The 22924-nt window shown below is 42.1% G+C and overlaps 1 protein-coding gene across 1 annotated transcript in view; it reads right to left on the reverse strand.

The window, feature by feature from the left end:
• Positions 1 to 1735: 1735 nt before the first annotated feature.
• The window catches only part of ptgdsa (prostaglandin D2 synthase a), a 50561-nt gene continuing 29372 nt past the window's right edge, over positions 1736 to 22924 (reverse strand). Inside the window, exons 3-7 of the mRNA XM_061907283.1 lie at positions 22573 to 22649; positions 3603 to 3713; positions 2058 to 2159; positions 1960 to 1991; positions 1736 to 1894 (exon numbers count right to left, since the gene is read on the reverse strand). Of these exons, the coding sequence (XP_061763267.1) occupies positions 1960 to 1991; positions 2058 to 2159; positions 3603 to 3713; positions 22573 to 22649 (322 nt within the window). The 3' untranslated portion in view covers positions 1736 to 1894. The remainder of the gene's footprint in view (positions 1895 to 1959; positions 1992 to 2057; positions 2160 to 3602; positions 3714 to 22572; positions 22650 to 22924) is intronic.

A 22924-nucleotide genomic window follows, 5' to 3' on the forward strand; every position in this document is an offset into this window, starting at 1 on the left:
AACTTACACATGTGTGATGGTATGGGGGTGTATTAGTGCCCAAGGCATGACTAACTTACACAAGTGTGATGGTATGGGGGTGTATTAGTGAACAAGACATGGGTAACTTACACATCTGTGATGGTATGGGGGTGTATTAGTGAACAAGACATGGGTAACTTACACATGTGTGATGGTATGGGGGTGTATTAGTGAACAAGACATGACTAACCTACACATGTGTGATGGTATGGGGGTGTATTAGTGAACAAGACATGACTAACTTACACATGTGTGATGGTATGGGGGTGTATTAGTGAACAAGACATGACTAACTTACACATGTGTGATGGTATGGGGGTGTATTAGTGCCCAAGACATGGGTAACTTACACATGTGTGATGGTATGGGGGTGTATTAGTGAACAAGACATGACTAACTTACACATGTGTGATGGTATGGGGGTGTATTAGTGAACAAGACATGACTAACTTACACATGTGTGATGGTATGGGGGTGTATTAGTGAACAAGACATGACCAACTTACACATGTGTGATGGTATGGGGGTGTATTAGTGAACAAGACATGACTAACTTACACATGTGTGATGGTATGGGGGTGTATTAGTGAACAAGACATGACTAACTTACACATGTGTGATGGTATGGGGGTGTATTAGTGAACAAGACATGACTAACTTACACATGTGTGATGGTATGGGGGTGCATTAGTGAACAAGACATGACTAACTTACACATGTGTGATGGTATGGGGGTGTATTAGTGAACAAGACATGACTAACTTACACATGTGTGATGGTATGGGGGTGTATTAGTGAACAAGACATGACTAACTTACACATGTGTGATGGTATGGGGGTGTATTAGTGAACAAGACATGACTAACTTACACATGTGTGATGGTATCGGGGTGTATTAGTGAACAAGACATGACTAACTTACACATGTGTGATGGTATGGGGGTGTATTAGTGCCCAAGACATGGGTAACTTACACATGTGTGATGGTATGGGGGTGTATTAGTGAACAAGACATGACTAACTTACACATGTGTGATGGTATGGGGGTGTATTAGTGAACAAGACATGACTAACTTACACATGTGTGATGGTATGGGGGTGTATTAGTGAACAAGACATGACCAACTTACACATGTGTGATGGTATGGGGGTGTATTAGTGAACAAGACATGACTAACTTACACATGTGTGATGGTATGGGGGTGTATTAGTGAACAAGACATGACTAACTTACACATGTGTGATGGTATAGGGGTGTATTAGTGCCCAAGACATGGGTAACTTATACATGTGTGATGGTATGGGGGTGTATTAGTGAACAAGACATGACTAACTTACACATGTGTGATGGTATGGGGGTGTATTAGTGCCCAAGACATGGGTAACTTACACATGTGTGATGGTATGGAGGTGTATTAGTGAACAAGACATGACTAACTTACACATGTGTGATGGTATGGGGGTGTATTAGTGCCCAAGACATGGGTAACTTACACATGTGTGATGGTATGGGGGTGTATTAGTGAACAAGACATGACTAACTTACACATGTGTGATGGTATGGGGGTGTATTAGTGGCCAGGGCATGGGTAACTTACACATATGTGAAGGCACCATTAATGCTGAAAGGTACATACAGAACAGGCACAACACCACTTCTTCCACCCTTGGAATGACGCACACAAGATAACAAGCAAAAGGCTGAGAAGAGACATATTGATGATAGTTTATTAGGCAGAGAAGTGACATATTGATTACAGTTTATCAGGCAGAGAAGTGACATATTGATTATAGTTTATCAGGCAGAGAAGTGACATATTGACCAGCTCTTATTGGCGTGTAAATCAATGGTGGAATATAAAAGGGGAGGGACCTATAAGAGAACACATGCATGAGATGACCTGTCAATCATATCAATAATCATATCAATAAACTCACCTAACGGCCAGATGGTGACGGAGGGCAGTTCTCTGTTGGTTTAAAAACAAAGAAAATGAAGGATTATGCACCAAAAAAAAGTATTTGGATGGCTTTACCTGCTGGAGGTGGCGTGAGAATGGCCTCTCGGGGAAATCCTCGCGACAAAGCAAAGGCTTTAAACTTTTGGATGAGATCACTTCTCAGCCTCTGAGAACGACCTACAGTATACACAGTAAGTACACTACTACGCAATCTGTGTATTATGTACATGGTAAGCACATGGAGAGTAGTACACAGTGTGTATTATGAACACAGTAAGTACAGAAGTACACAAGGTGTGTATTATGTACACAGTAAGTACAGTAGTACACAATCTGTGTATTATATACACAGTAAGTACAGTAGTGCACAATGTATGTATTATGTACACAGTTAGAACATGAATTGTAGAACACAATGTGTGTATTATGTACACAGTAAGTACTGTACATAAATAGTAGTACACAATGTGTGTTTCATGTACACAGTTAGTACATGAACAGTAGTACACAATGTATGTATTATGTACACAGTTAGTACATGAATAGTAGTACACAATGTATGTATTATGTACACAGTTAGTACATGAATAGTAGTACACAATGTGTGTATTATGTACAAAGTTAATACATGAATAGTACTACACAATGTGTGTATTATGTACACATTAGTACATGAATAGTAGTACACAATGTGTGTATTATGTACAAAGTTAATACATGAATAGTACTACACAATGTGTGTATTATGTACACATTAGTACCGTATTTTTCGGAGTATAAGTCCCACCTACCGAAAATGCATAATAAAGAAGGAAAAAAACATACATAAGTCGCACTGGAGTATAAGTTGCATTTTTGGGGTAAATGTATTTGATAAAAGCCAACAGCAAGAATAGACATTTGAAAGGCAATTTAAAATAAATAAAGAATAGTGAAGAACAGGCTGAATAAGTGTAGGTTATATGAGGCATAAATAAGCAGCTGCTATGTTAAGCTAACATATTATGGTAAGAGTCATTCTAATAACTAGAACATATAGAACATGCTATACCTTTACCAAACTATCTCTCACTCCTAATCCATAAATCTTCTTCCTGGATGTGGCTTCTAAACAACTCTGCCAACTCTGAAGGTATGTGTCGCTTCCTCTTGTCCTTTTCTGCTGCATATTTCACTACATCCAGCTTGTCATCTGCACTACATGATCTCCTTTTCAACGCCATTTTTCTTCAGCCCTTCTCACTTTTTATAAGTTACCACCAACCATGAAATAATCCATTTTAATAGCTACGGCAGTAGCATATAGCATATAGCAGTTAGCCTTCCATGACCCACAATGCACTTCTGCCATGACCCTCCCCCGCTGAATTCTTATTGGTTGACGTGTGTGTGACCATTGCTGACATTTTCTTTGTCTCTTCCGCGAATGAGATAAATAATATTATTTGATATTTTACGTTAATGTTTTAATAATTTCACACATAGGTCGTTCCTGAGTATATGTCAGCCAAACTATGAAAAAAACTGTGACTTATAGTCTGAAAAATATGGTGTAAGAATAGTTGTACACAATGTGTGTGTGTGTGTGTGTGTGTGTGTGTGTGTGTGTGTGTGTCTCACCATAGAGCGCCACCTGTGTGTACTCTCTGTTGAAAACTTTGTGTTTGAGCACCAGAGCGTATTCGCTGTAGTTGGTCTCCACAACGGTGATGTCCTTCACCATGTTGTGTCCTGACAGACATAACACTCTTCTTTAATGGGCTGACATAACATAACATAACATAACATAACATAACATAACATAACATAACATAACATAACATAACACTCTTCTTATACAAATGAACAAGCTCATGCTTACTGTTACTTTTTCATCTGCATATCATTATACAACTAAGTCAAAATATATACAAAAAAAATATTTTTATGTATATATGTATGTATATACATATATAAGACATATCTATTTTGTATGTACATATATATGTGATGGTATGGGGGTGTATTAGTGAACAAGACATGACTAACTTACACATGTGTGATGGTATGGGGGTGTATTAGTGAACAAGACATGGGTAACTTACACATGTGTGATGGTATGGGGGTGTATTAGTGAACAAGACATGACTAACTTACACATGTGTGATGGTATGGGGGTGTATTAGTGAACAAGACATGGGTAACTTACACATGTGTGATGGTATGGGGGTGTATTAGTGAACAAGACATGACTAACTTACACATGTGTGATGGTATGGAGGTGTATTAGTGAACAAGACATGACTAACTTACACATGTGTGATGGTATGGGGGTGTATTAGTGAACAAGACATGGGTAACTTACACATGTGTGATGGTATGGGGGTGTATTAGTGAACAAGACATGACTAACTTACACATGTGTGATGGTATGGGGGTGTATTAGTGAACAAGACATGACTAACTTACACATGTGTGATGGTATGGGGGTGTATTAGTGAACAAGACATGGGTAACTTACACATGTGTGATGGTATGGGGGTGTATTAGTGAACAAGACATGGGTAACTTACACATGTGTGATGGTATGGGGGTGTATTAGTGAACAAGACATGACTAACTTACACATGTGTGATGGTATGGGGGTGTATTAGTGAACAAGACATGACTAACTTACACATGTGTGATGGTATGGGGGTGTATTAGTGAACAAGACATGACTAACTTACACATGTGTGATGGTATGGGGGTGTATTAGTGAACAAGACATGACTAACTTACACATGTGTGATGGTATGGGGGTGTATTAGTGAACAAGACATGACTAACTTACACATGTGTGATGGTATGGGGGTGTATTAGTGAACAAGACATGACTAACTTACACATGTGTGATGGTATGGGGGTGTATTAGTGAACAAGACATGACTAACTTACACATGTGTGATGGTATGGGGTGTATTAGTGAACAAGACATGACTAACTTACACATGTGTGATGGTATGGGGGTGTATTAGTGCCCAAGACATGGGTAACTTACACATGTGTGATGGTATGGGGGTGTATTAGTGAACAAGACATGACTAACTTACACATGTGTGATGGTATGGGGGTGTATTAGTGAACAAGACATGACTAACTTACACATGTGTGATGGTATGGGGGTGTATTAGTGAACAAGACATGACCAACTTACACATGTGTGATGGTATGGGGGTGTATTAGTGAACAAGACATGACTAACTTACACATGTGTGATGGTATGGGGGTGTATTAGTGAACAAGACATGACTAACTTACACATGTGTGATGGTATGGAGGTGTATTAGTGAACAAGACATGACTAACTTACACATGTGTGATGGTATGGGGGTGTATTAGTGAACAAGACATGACTAACTTACACATGTGTGATGGTATGGGGGTGTATTAGTGAACAAGACATGACTAACTTACACATGTGTGATGGTATGGGGGTGTATTAGTGAACAAGACATGACTAACTTACACATGTGTGATGGTATGGGGGTGTATTAGTGAACAAGACATGGGTAACTTACACATGTGTGATGGTATGGGGGTGTATTAGTGAACAAGACATGACTAACTTACACATGTGTGATGGTATGGGGGTGCATTAGTGAACAAGACATGACTAACTTACACATGTGTGATGGTATGGGGGTGTATTAGTGAACAAGACATGACTAACTTACACATGTGTGATGGTATGGGGGTGTATTAGTGAACAAGACATGACTAACTTACACATGTGTGATGGTATGGGGGTGTATTAGTGAACAAGACATGGGTAACTTACAGATGTGTGATGGTATGGGGGTGTATTAGTGAACAAGACATGGGTAACTTACACATGTGTGATGGTATGGGGGTGTATTAGTGAACAAGACATGACTAACTTACACATGTGTGATGGTATGGGGGTGTATTAGTGAACAAGACATGACTAACTTACACATGTGTGATGGTATGGGGGTGTATTAGTGAACAAGACATGACTAACTTACACATGTGTGATGGTATGGGGGTGTATTAGTGAACAAGACATGACTAACTTACACATGTGTGATGGTATGGGGGTGTATTAGTGAACAAGACATGACTAACTTACACATGTGTGATGGTATGGGGGTGCATTAGTGAACAAGACATGACTAACTTACACATGTGTGATGGTATGGGGGTGTATTAGTGAACAAGACATGACTAACTTACACATGTGTGATGGTATGGGGGTGTATTAGTGAACAAGACATGACTAACTTACACATGTGTGATGGTATGGGGGTGTATTAGTGAACAAGACATGACTAACTTACACATGTGTGATGGTATGGGGGTGTATTAGTGAACAAGACATGACTAACTTACACATGTGTGATGGTATGGGGGTGTATTAGTGAACAAGACATGGGTAACTTACACATGTGTGATGGTATGGGGGTGTATTAGTGCCCAAGGCATGGGTAACTTACACATGTGTGATGGTATGGGGGTGTATTAGTGAACAAGACATGGGTAACTTACACATGTGTGATGGTATGGGGGTGTATTAGTGAACAAGACATGGGTAACTTACACATGTGTGATGGTATGGGGGTGTATTAGTGAACAAGACATGACTAACTTACACATGTGTGATGGTATGGGGGTGTATTAGTGAACAAGACATGACTAACTTACACATGTGTGATGGTATGGGGGTGTATTAGTGGTCAAGACATGACTAACTTACACATGTGTGATGGTATGGGGGTGTATTAGTGGTCAAGACATGACTAACTTACACATGTGTGATGGTATGGGGGTGTATTAGTGGTCAAGACATGACTAACTTACACATGTGTGATGGTATGGGGGTGTATTAGTGAACAAGACATGACTAACTTACACATGTGTGATGGTATGGGGGTGTATTAGTGGTCAAGACATGACTAACTTACACATGTGTGATGGTATGGGGGTGTATTAGTGGTCAAGACATGACTAACTTACACATGTGTGATGGTATGGGGGTGTATTAGTGGTCAAGACATGACTAACTTACACATGTGTGATGGTATGGGGGTGTATTAGTGGTCAAGACATGACTAACTTACACATGTGTGATGGTATGGGGGTGTATTAGTGAACAAGACATGACTAACTTACACATGTGTGATGGTATGGGGGTGTATTAGTGGTCAAGACATGACTAACTTACACATGTGTGATGGTATGGGGGTGTATTAGTGAACAAGACATGGGTAACTTACACATGTGTGATGGTATGGGGGTGTATTAGTGAACAAGACATGACTAACTTACACATGTGTGATGGTATGGGGGTGTATTAGTGAACAAGACATGGGTAACTTACACATGTGTGATGGTATGGGGGTGTATTGGTGAACAAGACATGGGTAACTTACACATGTGTGATGGTATGGGGGTGTATTAGTGAACAAGACATGACTAACTTACACATGTGTGATGGTATGGGGGTGTATTAGTGAACAAGACATGACTAACTTACACATGTGTGATGGTATGGGGGTGTATTAGTGAACAAGACATGACTAACTTACACATGTGTGATGGTATGGGGGTGTATTAGTGAACAAGACATGACTAACTTACACATGTGTGATGGTATGGGGGTGTATTAGTGAACAAGACATGGGTAACTTACACATGTGTGATGGTATGGGGGTGTATTAGTGAACAAGACATGACTAACTTACACATGTGTGATGGTATGGAGGTGTATTAGTGAACAAGACATGACTAACTTACACATGTGTGATGGTATGGGGGTGTATTAGTGAACAAGACATGGGTAACTTACACATGTGTGATGGTATGGGGGTGTATTAGTGAACAAGACATGACTAACTTACACATGTGTGATGGTATGGGGGTGTATTAGTGAACAAGACATGACTAACTTACACATGTGTGATGGTATGGGGGTGTATTAGTGAACAAGACATGGGTAACTTACACATGTGTGATGGTATGGGGGTGTATTAGTGAACAAGACATGGGTAACTTACACATGTGTGATGGTATGGGGGTGTATTAGTGAACAAGACATGACTAACTTACACATGTGTGATGGTATGGGGGTGTATTAGTGAACAAGACATGACTAACTTACACATGTGTGATGGTATGGGGGTGTATTAGTGAACAAGACATGACTAACTTACACATGTGTGATGGTATGGGGGTGTATTAGTGAACAAGACATGACTAACTTACACATGTGTGATGGTATGGGGGTGTATTAGTGAACAAGACATGACTAACTTACACATGTGTGATGGTATGGGGGTGTATTAGTGAACAAGACATGACTAACTTACACATGTGTGATGGTATGGGGTGTATTAGTGAACAAGACATGACTAACTTACACATGTGTGATGGTATGGGGGTGTATTAGTGCCCAAGACATGGGTAACTTACACATGTGTGATGGTATGGGGGTGTATTAGTGAACAAGACATGGGTAACTTACACATGTGTGATGGTATGGGGGTGTATTAGTGCCCAAGACATGGGTAACTTACACATGTGTGATGGTATGGGGGTGTATTAGTGAACAAGACATGACTAACTTACACATGTGTGATGGTATGGGGGTGTATTAGTGAACAAGACATGACTAACTTACACATGTGTGATGGTATGGGGGTGTATTAGTGAACAAGACATGACCAACTTACACATGTGTGATGGTATGGGGGTGTATTAGTGAACAAGACATGACTAACTTACACATGTGTGATGGTATGGGGGTGTATTAGTGAACAAGACATGACTAACTTACACATGTGTGATGGTATGGAGGTGTATTAGTGAACAAGACATGACTAACTTACACATGTGTGATGGTATGGGGGTGTATTAGTGAACAAGACACGACTAACTTACACATGTGTGATGGTATGGGGGTGTATTAGTGAACAAGACATGACTAACTTACACATGTGTGATGGTATGGGGGTGTATTAGTGAACAAGACATGACTAACTTACACATGTGTGATGGTATGGGGGTGTATTAGTGAACAAGACATGGGTAACTTACACATGTGTGATGGTATGGGGGTGTATTAGTGAACAAGACATGACTAACTTACACATGTGTGATGGTATGGGGGTGCATTAGTGAACAAGACATGACTAACTTACACATGTGTGATGGTATGGGGGTGTATTAGTGAACAAGACATGACTAACTTACACATGTGTGATGGTATGGGGGTGTATTAGTGAACAAGACATGACTAACTTACACATGTGTGATGGTATGGGGGTGTATTAGTGAACAAGACATGACTAACTTACACATGTGTGATGGTATGGGGGTGTATTAGTGAACAAGACATGACTAACTTACACATGTGTGATGGTATGGGGGTGTATTAGTGAACAAGACATGGGTAACTTACAGATGTGTGATGGTATGGGGGTGTATTAGTGAACAAGACATGGGTAACTTACACATGTGTGATGGTATGGGGGTGTATTAGTGAACAAGACATGACTAACTTACACATGTGTGATGGTATGGGGGTGTATTAGTGAACAAGACATGACTAACTTACACATGTGTGATGGTATGGGGGTGTATTAGTGAACAAGACATGACTAACTTACACATGTGTGATGGTATGGGGGTGCATTAGTGAACAAGACATGACTAACTTACACATGTGTGATGGTATGGGGGTGTATTAGTGAACAAGACATGACTAACTTACACATGTGTGATGGTATGGGGGTGTATTAGTGAACAAGACATGACTAACTTACACATGTGTGATGGTATGGGGGTGTATTAGTGAACAAGACATGACTAACTTACACATGTGTGATGGTATGGGGGTGTATTAGTGAACAAGACATGACTAACTTACACATGTGTGATGGTATGGGGGTGTATTAGTGAACAAGACATGGGTAACTTACACATGTGTGATGGTATGGGGGTGTATTAGTGCCCAAGGCATGGGTAACTTACACATGTGTGATGGTATGGGGGTGTATTAGTGAACAAGACATGGGTAACTTACACATGTGTGATGGTATGGGGGTGTATTAGTGAACAAGACATGGGTAACTTACACATGTGTGATGGTATGGGGGTGTATTAGTGAACAAGACATGACTAACTTACACATGTGTGATGGTATGGGGGTGTATTAGTGCCCAAGACATGACTAACTTACACATGTGTGATGGTATGGGGGTGTATTAGTGGTCAAGACATGACTAACTTACACATGTGTGATGGTATGGGGGTGTATTAGTGCCCAAGACATGACTAACTTACACATGTGTGATGGTATGGGGGTGTATTAGTGAACAAGACATGACTAACTTACACATGTGTGATGGTATGGGGGTGTATTAGTGGTCAAGACATGACTAACTTACACATGTGTGACGGTATGGGGGTGTATTAGTGAACAAGACATGACTAACTTACACATGTGTGATGGTATGGGGGTGTATTAGTGGTCAAGACATGACTAACTTACACATGTGTGACGGTATGGGGGTGTATTAGTGAACAAGACATGACTAACTTACACATGTGTGATGGTATGGGGGTGTATTAGTGGTCAAGACATGACTAACTTACACATGTGTGACGGTATGGGGGTGTATTAGTGAACAAGACATGACTAACTTACACATGTGTGATGGTATGGGGGTGTATTAGTGAACAAGACATGGGTAACTTACACATGTGTGATGGTATGGGGGTGTATTAGTGCCCAAGGCATGGGTAACTTACACATGTGTGATGGTATGGGGGTGTATTAGTGAACAAGACATGGGTAACTTACACATGTGTGATGGTATGGGGGTGTATTAGTGAACAAGACATGGGTAACTTACACATGTGTGATGGTATGGGGGTGTATTAGTGAACAAGACATGACTAACTTACACATGTGTGATGGTATGGGGGTGTATTAGTGCCCAAGACATGACTAACTTACACATGTGTGATGGTATGGGGGTGTATTAGTGGTCAAGACATGACTAACTTACACATGTGTGATGGTATGGGGGTGTATTAGTGCCCAAGACATGACTAACTTACACATGTGTGATGGTATGGGGGTGTATTAGTGAACAAGACATGACTAACTTACACATGTGTGATGGTATGGGGGTGTATTAGTGGTCAAGACATGACTAACTTACACATGTGTGACGGTATGGGGGTGTATTAGTGAACAAGACATGACTAACTTACACATGTGTGATGGTATGGGGGTGTATTAGTGGTCAAGACATGACTAACTTACACATGTGTGATGGTATGGGGGTGTATTAGTGGTCAAGACATGACTAACTTACACATGTGTGATGGTATGGGGGTGTATTAGTGGTCAAGACATGACTAACTTACACATGTGTGATGGTATGGGGGTGTATTAGTGAACAAGACATGACTAACTTACACATGTGTGATGGTATGGGGGTGTATTAGTGGTCAAGACATGACTAACTTACACATGTGTGATGGTATGGGGGTGTATTAGTGGTCAAGACATGACTAACTTACACATGTGTGATGGTATGGGGGTGTATTAGTGAACAAGACATGACTAACTTACACATGTGTGATGGTATGGGGGTGTATTAGTGGTCAAGACATGACTAACTTACACATGTGTGATGGTATGGGGGTGTATTAGTGGTCAAGACATGACTAACTTACACATGTGTGATGGTATGGGGGTGTATTAGTGAACAAGACATGACTAACTTACACATGTGTGATGGTATGGGGGTGTATTAGTGGTCAAGACATGACTAACTTACACATGTGTGATGGTATGGGGGTGTATTAGTGGTCAAGACATGACTAACTTACACATGTGTGATGGTATGGGGGTGTATTAGTGGTCAAGACATGACTAACTTACACATGTGTGATGGTATGGGGGTGTATTAGTGGTCAAGACATGACTAACTTACACATGTGTGATGGTATGGGGGTGTATTAGTGGTCAAGACATGACTAACTTACACATGTGTGATGGTATGGGGGTGTATTAGTGAACAAGACATGACTAACTTACACATGTGTGATGGTATGGGGGTGTATTAGTGAACAAGACATGACTAACTTACACATGTGTGATGGTATGGGGGTGTATTAGTGGTCAAGACATGACTAACTTACACATGTGTGATGGTATGGGGGTGTATTAGTGAACAAGACATGGGTAACTTACACATGTGTGATGGTATGGGGGTGTATTAGTGAACAAGACATGACTAACTTACACATGTGTGATGGTATGGGGGTGTATTAGTGAACAAGACATGACCAACTTACACATGTGTGATGGTATGGGGGTGTATTAGTGAACAAGACATGGGTAACTTACACATGTGTGATGGTATGGGGGTGTATTAGTGCCCAAGACATGACTAACTTACACATGTGTGATGGTATGGGGGTGTATTAGTGGTCAAGACATGACTAACTTACACATGTGTGATGGTATGGGGGTGTATTAGTGGTCAAGACATGACTAACTTACACATGTGTGATGGTATGGGGGTGTATTAGTGGTCAAGACATGACTAACTTACACATGTGTGATGGTATGGGGGTGTATTAGTGGTCAAGACATGACTAACTTACACATGTGTGATGGTATGGGGGTGTATTAGTGGTCAAGACATGACTAACTTACACATGTGTGATGGTATGGGGGTGTATTAGTGAACAAGACATGACTAACTTACACATGTGTGATGGTATGGGGGTGTATTAGTGAACAAGACATGACTAACTTACACATGTGTGATGGTATGGGGGTGTATTAGTGGTCAAGACATGACTAACTTACACATGTGTGATGGTATGGGGGTGTATTAGTGAACAAGACATGGGTAACTTACACATGTGTGATGGTATGGGGGTGTATTAGTGAACAAGACATGACTAACTTACACATGTGTGATGGTATGGGGGTGTATTAGTGAACAAGACATGACCAACTTACACATGTGTGATGGTATGGGGGTGTATTAGTGAACAAGACATGGGTAACTTACACATGTGTGATGGTATGGGGGTGTATTAGTGCCCAAGACATGACTAACTTACACATGTGTGATGGTATGGGGGTGTATTAGTGGTCAAGACATGACTAACTTACACATGTGTGATGGTATGGGGGTGTATTAGTGGTCAAGACATGACTAACTTACACATGTGTGATGGTATGGGGGTGTATTAGTGGTCAAGACATGACTAACTTACACATGTGTGATGGTATGGGGGTGTATTAGTGGTCAAGACATGACTAACTTACACATGTGTGATGGTATGGGGGTGTATTAGTGGTCAAGACATGACTAACTTACACATGTGTGATGGTATGGGGGTGTATTAGTGAACAAGACATGACTAACTTACACATGTGTGATGGTATGGGGGTGTATTAGTGAACAAGACATGACTAACTTACACATGTGTGATGGTATGGGGGTGTATTAGTGGTCAAGACATGACTAACTTACACATGTGTGATGGTATGGGGGTGTATTAGTGAACAAGACATGGGTAACTTACACATGTGTGATGGTATGGGGGTGTATTAGTGAACAAGACATGACTAACTTACACATGTGTGATGGTATGGGGGTGTATTAGTGAACAAGACATGACCAACTTACACATGTGTGATGGTATGGGGGTGTATTAGTGAACAAGACATGGGTAACTTACACATGTGTGATGGTATGGGGGTGTATTAGTGCCCAAGACATGACTAACTTACACATGTGTGATGGTATGGGGGTGTATTAGTGAACAAGACATGACTAACTTACACATGTGTGATGGTATGGGGGTGTATTAGTGAACAAGACATGGGTAACTTACACATGTGTGATGGTATGGGGGTGTATTAGTGAACAAGACATGACTAACTTACACATGTGTGATGGTATGGGGGTGTATTAGTGAACAAGTGAAATAAGCAGGGGCGTCCATGATAAGGTTGCTTGGATGACAACATATGTTGTTCCAAAACCTCAATGGACCATTCAGCATTAAAGGTGCCTTCACAGGTGTGTAAGTTACCCATGCCTTGGGCACTAATACACCCCCATACCATCACACATGTGTAAGTTACCCATGCCTTGGGCACTAATACACCCCCATACCATCACACATGCTGGCTTTTCAACTTCGCGCCTATAACAATCCGAAAGGTTATTTTCCTCTTTGTTCCGGAGGACACCACGTCCACAGTTTCCAAATATAACTTGAAATGTGGACTCATCAGACCACAGAACACTTTTCCACTTTGCATCAGTCCCACTTTGCATGAGTCCATCTTAGATGAGCTCGGGCCCAGCCAAGCCGGCGGCGTTCCTGGGTGTTATCATAAATGGCTTTGGCTTTGCATAGTAGAGTTTTAACTTGCACTTACAGATGTAGCAACCAACTGTAGTTACTGACAGTGGTTTTATGAAGTATTCCTGAGCCCATGTGGTGATATCCTTTACACACTGATGTTCATTTTTGATGCAGTACCGCCTGAGGGGTCAACAGTCCGTAATATCATGGCTTACGTGCAGTGATTTCTCCAGATTCTCTGAACCTTCTGATGATTTTACGGAGCGTAGATGGTAAAATCCCTAAATTCCTTGCAATAGCTCGTTGAGAAATGTTGTTGTAAAACTGTTTGACAAGTTGCTTACAAAGTGGTGACCCTCACCCCATCCTTGTTTGTGAATGACTTAGCATTTCATTTAAGCTGCTTTTATAGCCAATCATGGCACCCACCTGTTCCCAATTAGCCTGCACACCTGTGGGATGTTCCAAATAAGTGTTTGATGAGCATTCCTCAACTTTATCAGTATTTATTGCCACCTTTCCCAACTTCTTTGTCACGTGTTGCTGGCATCAAATTCTAAAGTTAATGTTTATTTGCAAAAAAAAAAATTTTTTTATGAGTTTGAACATGAAATATGTTGTCTTTGCAGCATATTCAACTGAATATGGCTTGAAAAGGATTTGCAAATCATTGTATTCTGTTTATATTTACATCTAACACCATTTCCCAACTCACATGGAAACAGGGTTTGTACGTACATATGTATATATATATACACACATACATACATATTTATGTATGTGTGTATATATATATACACACACACAAACATGCATATATACATATATATATATATATATATATATGGCAATGTCAATGGCAATCATTGAAACAATAGAGGAAATCACAAATGCCATAGACAAGAAACAATATGCAATGGGAATATTTATTGATCTAAAAAAAGCATTTGACACAATTAACCATGATATATTAATCAATAAAATGGAAAAGTATGGAATCAGGGGAGTTGTACTAGACTGGCTTAAAAGTTACTTAAATAAGAGACAACAGTTTGTGAAGTTGGGGAATTGCTGTTCATCGTGTTTGGACATTGCTTGTGGTGTCCCCCAGGGGTCAGTGTTGGGGCCAAAATTGTTCATCCTGTATATCAATGATATCTGTAAAGTGTCTACATTATTGAAATTAGTGTTATTTGCTGATGACACTAATATTTTTTGTTCAGGGGATGATTTAAATCAATTACAGGAAGTCATTATGGAAGAAATGAGTAAACTAAAAGCTTGGTTTGACTATAATAAATTGTCATTAAACCTGACTAAGACTAAGTTAATGCTGTTTGGAAAGAGGACACGTGAAACAAGGGTACAGATACAAATAGATGGGGTGGATATTGAAAGGGTTTTTGAATTAAAATTCCTTGGAGTTACAATTGATTATCAAATTAACTGGAAAGCACATATAAAACATGTACAGTCTAAGCTGTCAAGAAGCATCTCAGTAATAAATAAAGCAAAGCAGGTTCTAGATCACAAATCACTCCACATTCTCTACTGTTCATTAGTTTTACCATATTTAACCTACTGTGTGGAAGTTTGGGGGAATAATTATAAAAGCTCATTAAACTCAATAACTATACTTCAGAAAAGAGCTGTACGCATCATCAACAATGTGGGATATCTGGACCATACTCATTCACTATTCTTACAGTCAAAAATATTGAAATTTAATGATATTATTTTGTATCAAACTGCACAAATAATGTATAAAGCCAAAATAAATAAACTCCCAAGAAGCATTCAAAAATTGTTCAGCACACGAGAGGGGGATTATAATTTAAGGGGAAATTTTAATTTCAAAATGCTTAGTTGTAGAACGACCATCAAAAGTTTTTGTATTTCAGTCTGTGGAGTGAAACTATGGAATGGTTTGAATGTGGAGTTAAAGCAATGTCCAAACATAAACCAGTTTAAAAAGAAGTTTAGGTACATGGTATTCCAGAGGTACAGACATGAAGAAGGGCTTTGATATTGGGTTTCTTGTGTTACAAAAGAGTTAGGGGCTGCCCATTGAGGCACTGGTACTGCTGTTTTTTTTGTTTTTTTTGTTTTTTCATGATACTATTTCCATGAGCACTTGTGGTAACGGTGTGGCTATGTATGTGTGTAGTGTGCATATGTATGTATATATTTATCATTTATTTATATACAAGCTCATTAAGTTTGTACGTAGAGTGAACAAGGAAGTTCGAGCTCAGAGTAATTTATGATTTAAAGAAAAGGGGTGGGATTAAATAAGTGTATACTTCTTCTCACTCCTTTTCAAATATGTAAAAAAAAAAAAAAAAAAAAGTCGAATCCTCATTTGTTTTTTTTTTGTTTTTTTATTCTTCATTGTGATAATAGCCGTTAAGGCTACAGCACTGTATTGGATCATGCTTGCTCTTGTTTGTTTTTTGTTTTTGCATATTTGAAATAAAAATATATCAATCAATCAATCAATCAATCAATCAATCAATATATATATACACACATACATATACTGTATATACACACACACACATATACATATAAATACATACATACATATACACACACACATACATAAATGTATATATATATATATATATATATATATATATATATATATATATATATATATATATATATATATATATGAAAATGCTTTGGAGTTTTTTTGGATGAGCAGCTAAATAAAAAGCTAGCATGCTAACTGTCAGAGTTAGTTGTTGACGAACCCCAAGATGCAGAGATGGAGGCCGGCATTGAATAAGGAAACATGGTTTTAATATAAAATACTAGAACAAAACCAAACAAAGAGTACAAACACAAAGCGCCCACGAGGCGGATTACAAACTAAGGGAGCTAGAGAACAACAAGGAATTTAGCATGAAAGCTAGCAAATACAAAACTGAGAACAGAAGTCGTTACGTGTTGTATTAAGACAAATTGGAAGCAGGGAACAAAAAAACAGTAAGCTAAAAACATCTAACAAAATATAGCTTACCACTATGCTGCAAAGATATGACACGACAGGTAGCAACGACCAGAGTGACTTCGACAATTCAATAATCCAGCAGTGACTGGATGGGAAGACAGGTCTAAATAGGAGCGGACTGATTGACACCAGGTGTGGCCAGGTGCCAGTCAGCCGCAGCTGAGGGGGAACACAGCAGACAGGGAGAAAGACAGGAAACCAACAAAATAAGAGTGCTGACAGGAACTTAGGACAGGAAATACTAAACACACAGAGGAAAAACTAAAACACAAACAGACTGTCAGTGGCAAGCCTGACACTAACACGTTAACATTAGCATGGAGTTAGCATATACTGAGGTGTATCACGTAAAAAAAAATTTAAAAGCTTAAAATTTAAAAATGCTAAAAAAGTTCGCATCTTAGCACGCTAATGTTAGCATGCTAGTATGCTAACATTAGCGTGCACCTTTTTTGCCCATTTTGAGACCTTGCACCTCAGTTACATGACATTAGCATTCAAACAAGCTAACATTTTAGCCAATTTTAGCACCATACACCTCAGTCATACCACTTGGTACATGACACATGCTGCCAAGTTAAAGTTAAAGTTCCAACGATTGTCACACACACGCTGGGTGTGGTGAAATGTGTCCAATGCATTTGACCCATCCCCTTTTTCACCCCCTGGGAGGTGAGGGGAGCAGTGAGCAGTAGCGTGCACCGCGCTCTGGACTAATTTGGTGATTTAACCCCCAATTCCAAGCCTTGATGCTGAGTACCAAGCAGGGAGGCAATGGCTCCCATTTTTATAGTCGGCCGGGGTTTGAACTCACAAACTACCCATCTCAGGGCGGACACTCTAACCACTAGGCCACTGTACACCTCCGAGTCATATATATCATTTGGTATGTGACACTTGCTAACTGTTAGTTAACCATTTGGCACTTTACATCCCAGTCATACAACTTTGTACGTGACTCATGCTAAGTTGTATGACTCTGAGGTGTAAGTTGGCCAAATGGGCCAAAAAACTTAACTGCTAGTATGCTAACAGTTAGCAAGTGTCACATACCAAATTATGTATATATATGACTCGGAGGTGGACAGTGGTAAAATGGACAGCAAATGTCACGTATCAATGGTATGACTGAGGTGTATGGCGGTAAAATTGGCTAAAATGTTAGCGTATTAGCATGCTAATGTCATATAACTCTGAAGTGTAAGGTGGCAAAATGGGCTAAAAAAGTGTGCACGCTAATGTTAGCATACTAGCGTGTTAACTGTTAGCATGATAGCAGTAAGTGTCACGTACAAAGTTATTTGACTCTGAGGTGCAAGTTGGCAAAATTGTCTAAAAAAGTTAGCATTCCAATTGTAAGTATTACCATGTAAAAAGGTGTATAGTGGTAAAATTGGCTAAAATGTTGGCATGCTAATGTCATATGACTCTGAGGTGTAAGGTGGCCAAATGGGCTAAAAAGTGTGCATGCTAATGTTAGCATGCTAACAGTAAGTGTCACGTACATGACTGCATGACTCTGAGGTGCAAGTTGGCAACATGGCTTCAAAAAGTGATCATGCTAATTGTAAGTATTCAAATGTCCATTCATCCATCCATCATCCTCCGCTTATCCGAGGTCGGGTCGCGAGGGCAGCAGCCTAAGCAGGGAAGCCCAGACTTCCCTCTCCCCAGCCACTTCGTCTGCTCTTCCCGGGGGATCCCGAGGCGTCCCAGGCCAGCCGGGAGACATAGTCTTCCCAACGTGTCCTGGGTCTTTCCCGTGGCCTCCTACCGGTTGGACGTGCCCTAAACACCTCCCCAGGGAGGCGTTCGGGTGGCATCCTGACCAGATGCCCGAGCCACCTTATCTGGTTCCTTTCCATGTGGAGGAGCAGCGGCTTTACTTTGAGTTCCTCCCGGATGGCAGAGCTTCTCACCCTATCTCTAAGGGAGAGACCCGCCACCCAGCGGAGGAAACTCATTTGGGCCGCTTGTACCCGTGATCTTATCCTTTCGGTCATGACCCAAAGCTCATGACCATAGGTGAGGATGGGAACGTAGATCGACCGGTAAATTGAGAGCTTGGCCTTCCGGCTCAGCTCCTTCTTCGCCACAACGGATCGATACAACATCCGCATTACTGAAGACGCCGCACCGATCCGCCTGTCGATCTCACCATCCACTCTTCCCTCACTCATGAACAAGACTCCTAGGTACTTGAACTCCTCCACTTGGGGCAGGGTCTCCTCCCCAACCCGGAGATGGCACTCCACCCTTTTCCGGGCGAGAACCATGGACTCGGACTTGGACGTGCTGATTTTCATTCCGGTCGCTTCACACTCGGCTGCGAACCGATCCAGTGAGAGTTGAAGATCCGGGTCAGATGAAGCCATCAGGACCACATCATTTGCATAAAGCAGAGACCTAATCCTGCGGCCACCAAACCGGAACCCCTCAATGCCTTGACTGCGCCTAGAAATTCTGTCCATAAAAGTTCTGAACAGAATGGGTGACAAAGGGCAGCCTTGGCGGAGTCCAACCCTCACAAGAAACGTGTCCGACTTACTGCCGGCAATGTGGACCAAGCTCTGACACTGATCATATAGGGAGCGGACCGCCACAATCAGAAAGTCTGATACGCCATACTCTCTGAGCACTCCCCACAGGACTTCCCGAGGGACACGGTCGAATGCCTTCTCCAAGTCCACAAAGCACATGTAGACTGGTTCGGCAAACTCCCACGCACGCTCAAGAACCCTGCCGAGAGTATAGAGCTGGTCCACAGTTCCACGACCAGGACAAAAACCACACTGTTCCTCCTGAATCCGAGGTTGGACTATCCGGCGTAGCCTCCTCTCCAGTACATTTTAATAAACCTTACCGGGAAGGCTGAGGAGTGTGATCCCACAATATTTGGAACACACCCTCCGGTCCCCCTTCTTAAAGAGAGGGACCACCACCCCGGTCTGCCAATCCCGAGGTACCGCCCCCGATCTCCACGCGATGCTGCAGAGTCTTGTCAACCAAAGACAGCCCCACTGCATCCAGAGCCTTAAGGAACTCCGGGCGGATCTCATCCACCCCCGGGGCCTTGCCGCCGAGGAGCTTTTTAACTACCTCAGCAACCTCAGCCCCAGAAATAGGAGAGCCCACCACAGAATCCCCAGGCATCGCTTCCTCAAAGGAAGACGTGTTGGTGGGATTGAGGAGGTCTTCGAAGTATTCCCTCCACCAATTCCACAACATCCGCAGTCGAAGTCAGCAGAACACCATCCGCACCATACACGGTGTTGATAGTGCACTGCTTCCCCTTCCTGAGGCGGCGTACGGTGGTCCAGAATCGCTTCAAAGCCGTCCGGAAGTCGTTTTCCATGGCTTCCCCGAACTCTTCCTATGTCCGAGTTTTTGCCTCAGCGACGGCTGAAGCTGCACACCGCTTGGCCTGTCGGTACCTGTCCACTGCCTCCGGAGTCCTATGAGCCAAAAGGACCCGATAGGACTCCTTCTTCAGCTTGACGGCATCCCTCACCGCTGGTGGTCCACCAAGGGGTTCTAGGATTACCGCCATGACAGGCACCAACAACCATGAGGCCACAGCTCCAATCAGCCACCTCAACAATAGAGGTTCGGAACATGGTCCACTCGGACCCAATGTCCCGCACCTCCTTCGTGACATGTTCAAAGTTTTTCCGGAGGTGGGAATTGAAACTCTCTCTGACAGGAGACTCTGCCAGACGTTCCCAGCAGACCCTCACAATGCGCTTGGGCCTGCCAGGTCTGTCTGGCATCCTCCCCCACCATCGCAGCCAACTCACCACCAGGTGGTGATCGGTAGATAGCTCCGCCCCTCTCTTCACCCAAGTGTCCAAAACATGAGGCCGCAAATCCGATGACACAACTACAAAGTCGATCAGGGAACTTAACCTAGGGTGTCCTGGTGCCAAGTGCACATATGGACACCCTTATGTTTGAACATGGTGTTTGTTATGGACAATCCGTGACCAGCACAAAAGTCCAATAACAAAACACCACTCAGGTTTAGATCCGGGCGGCCATTCTTCCCAATCACGCCTCTCCAGGTTTCACTGTCGTTGCCAACATGAGCGTTGAAGTCCCCCAGTAGGACAAGGGAATCATCCGGAGGAGCACTTTCCAGTACTCCCTCGAGTGTACCCAAAAAGGGTGGGTACTCTGAACTGCTGCTTGGTGCGTAAGCACAAACAACAGTCAGGACCCGTCTCCCCACCCGAAGGCAGAGGGAGGCTACCCTTTCTGCCACTGGGTTGAACTCCAACGTGCAGGCTTTGAGCCGGGGGGCAACAAGAATTGCCACCCCAGCCCGTCGCCTCTCACTGTCGGCAACGCCAGAGTGGAAGAGAGTCCAGCCCCTCTCGAGAGAAGTGGTTCTAGAGCCTTTGCTGTGCGTCAAAGTGAGTCCGACTATATCCAACCGGAACTTCTCTACCTCGCGCACTAGCTCAGGCTCCTTCCCCCCCAGTGAGGTGACGTTCCACGTCCCAAGAGTTAGCTTCTGTAGCCGAGGATCGGACCGCCAAGTGCCCTGCCTTCGACTGCTGCCCAGCTCACATTGCACCCGACCTCTATGGCCCCTGCTATGGGTGGTGAGCCCATTGGAGGGGGGACCCACGTTGCCTCTTCGGCTGGCCCATGGGTATTCAAATGTGGAATAAGGAAATATTTTTATTTTTTTATTTTGATTAGCAGTCAAAGTTAGGATGATTACCGTATTTCCTTGAATTGCCGCCGGGGCGCTAATTAATTGAAAACCTCTTCTCACTCCTGCGCTTACCAAAGGCATGCGGTAAAAGTAAGCATGCGCTAATTATTTTAAAACTTCTTCTGACTCTGGCACTTACCAAAGGCATGCAGTAAAAATTTGAGTGTGATGTAATCTTGGACCTTAAATCCTACTGAATAGCTCTTAATTGTCTTCCCTTTATGCCATTTCAAATGACCGGTATTGAAATCAGCCTCCTCCATTTTGAAAATTATGACAGGGGAAGTGTCAGGAGTTTGACCAGACGGTAATACTAAGCATGCGCTAATTGTTTTGCCAAGCGAGTTTGACCCGGCAGTCATTCAAGGCAGGCACGTACTATATGCCCGCCGGCAATTCAAGGAAATACGGTAGTCAGAAAGTTGGCAGGAATGATAGCATGTCAGCATCCAGTTTGCACTCACGTGTGCTGAAGTAGGTCAAGTATCCTGGAACGTTGGTCTTCTCGTAGTAGTACGTCCTACTGCCGCAGCCTGTGGGCCTGACACACACACACACACACCACACACACACACACACACACACACACAGACACACACAGACACACACAGACACACACAGACACACACACACGCACACACACACACAAACACGGGGCACACACACACACACACACACACAGAGACACACAGACACACACAGACACACACACACACACACGCACACACACACACACACAGACACACACGGACACAAGTCAGAGGCGGAGAAGGTTGACCTTCCCAGAGATGTGGCGAGCGCCATCATCATCATGGC

The sequence above is a fragment of the Nerophis ophidion genome, linkage group LG08 (genome assembly GCF_033978795.1).
Source record: "Nerophis ophidion isolate RoL-2023_Sa linkage group LG08, RoL_Noph_v1.0, whole genome shotgun sequence".
NCBI classification, from domain to species: Eukaryota; Metazoa; Chordata; class Actinopteri; order Syngnathiformes; family Syngnathidae; genus Nerophis; species Nerophis ophidion.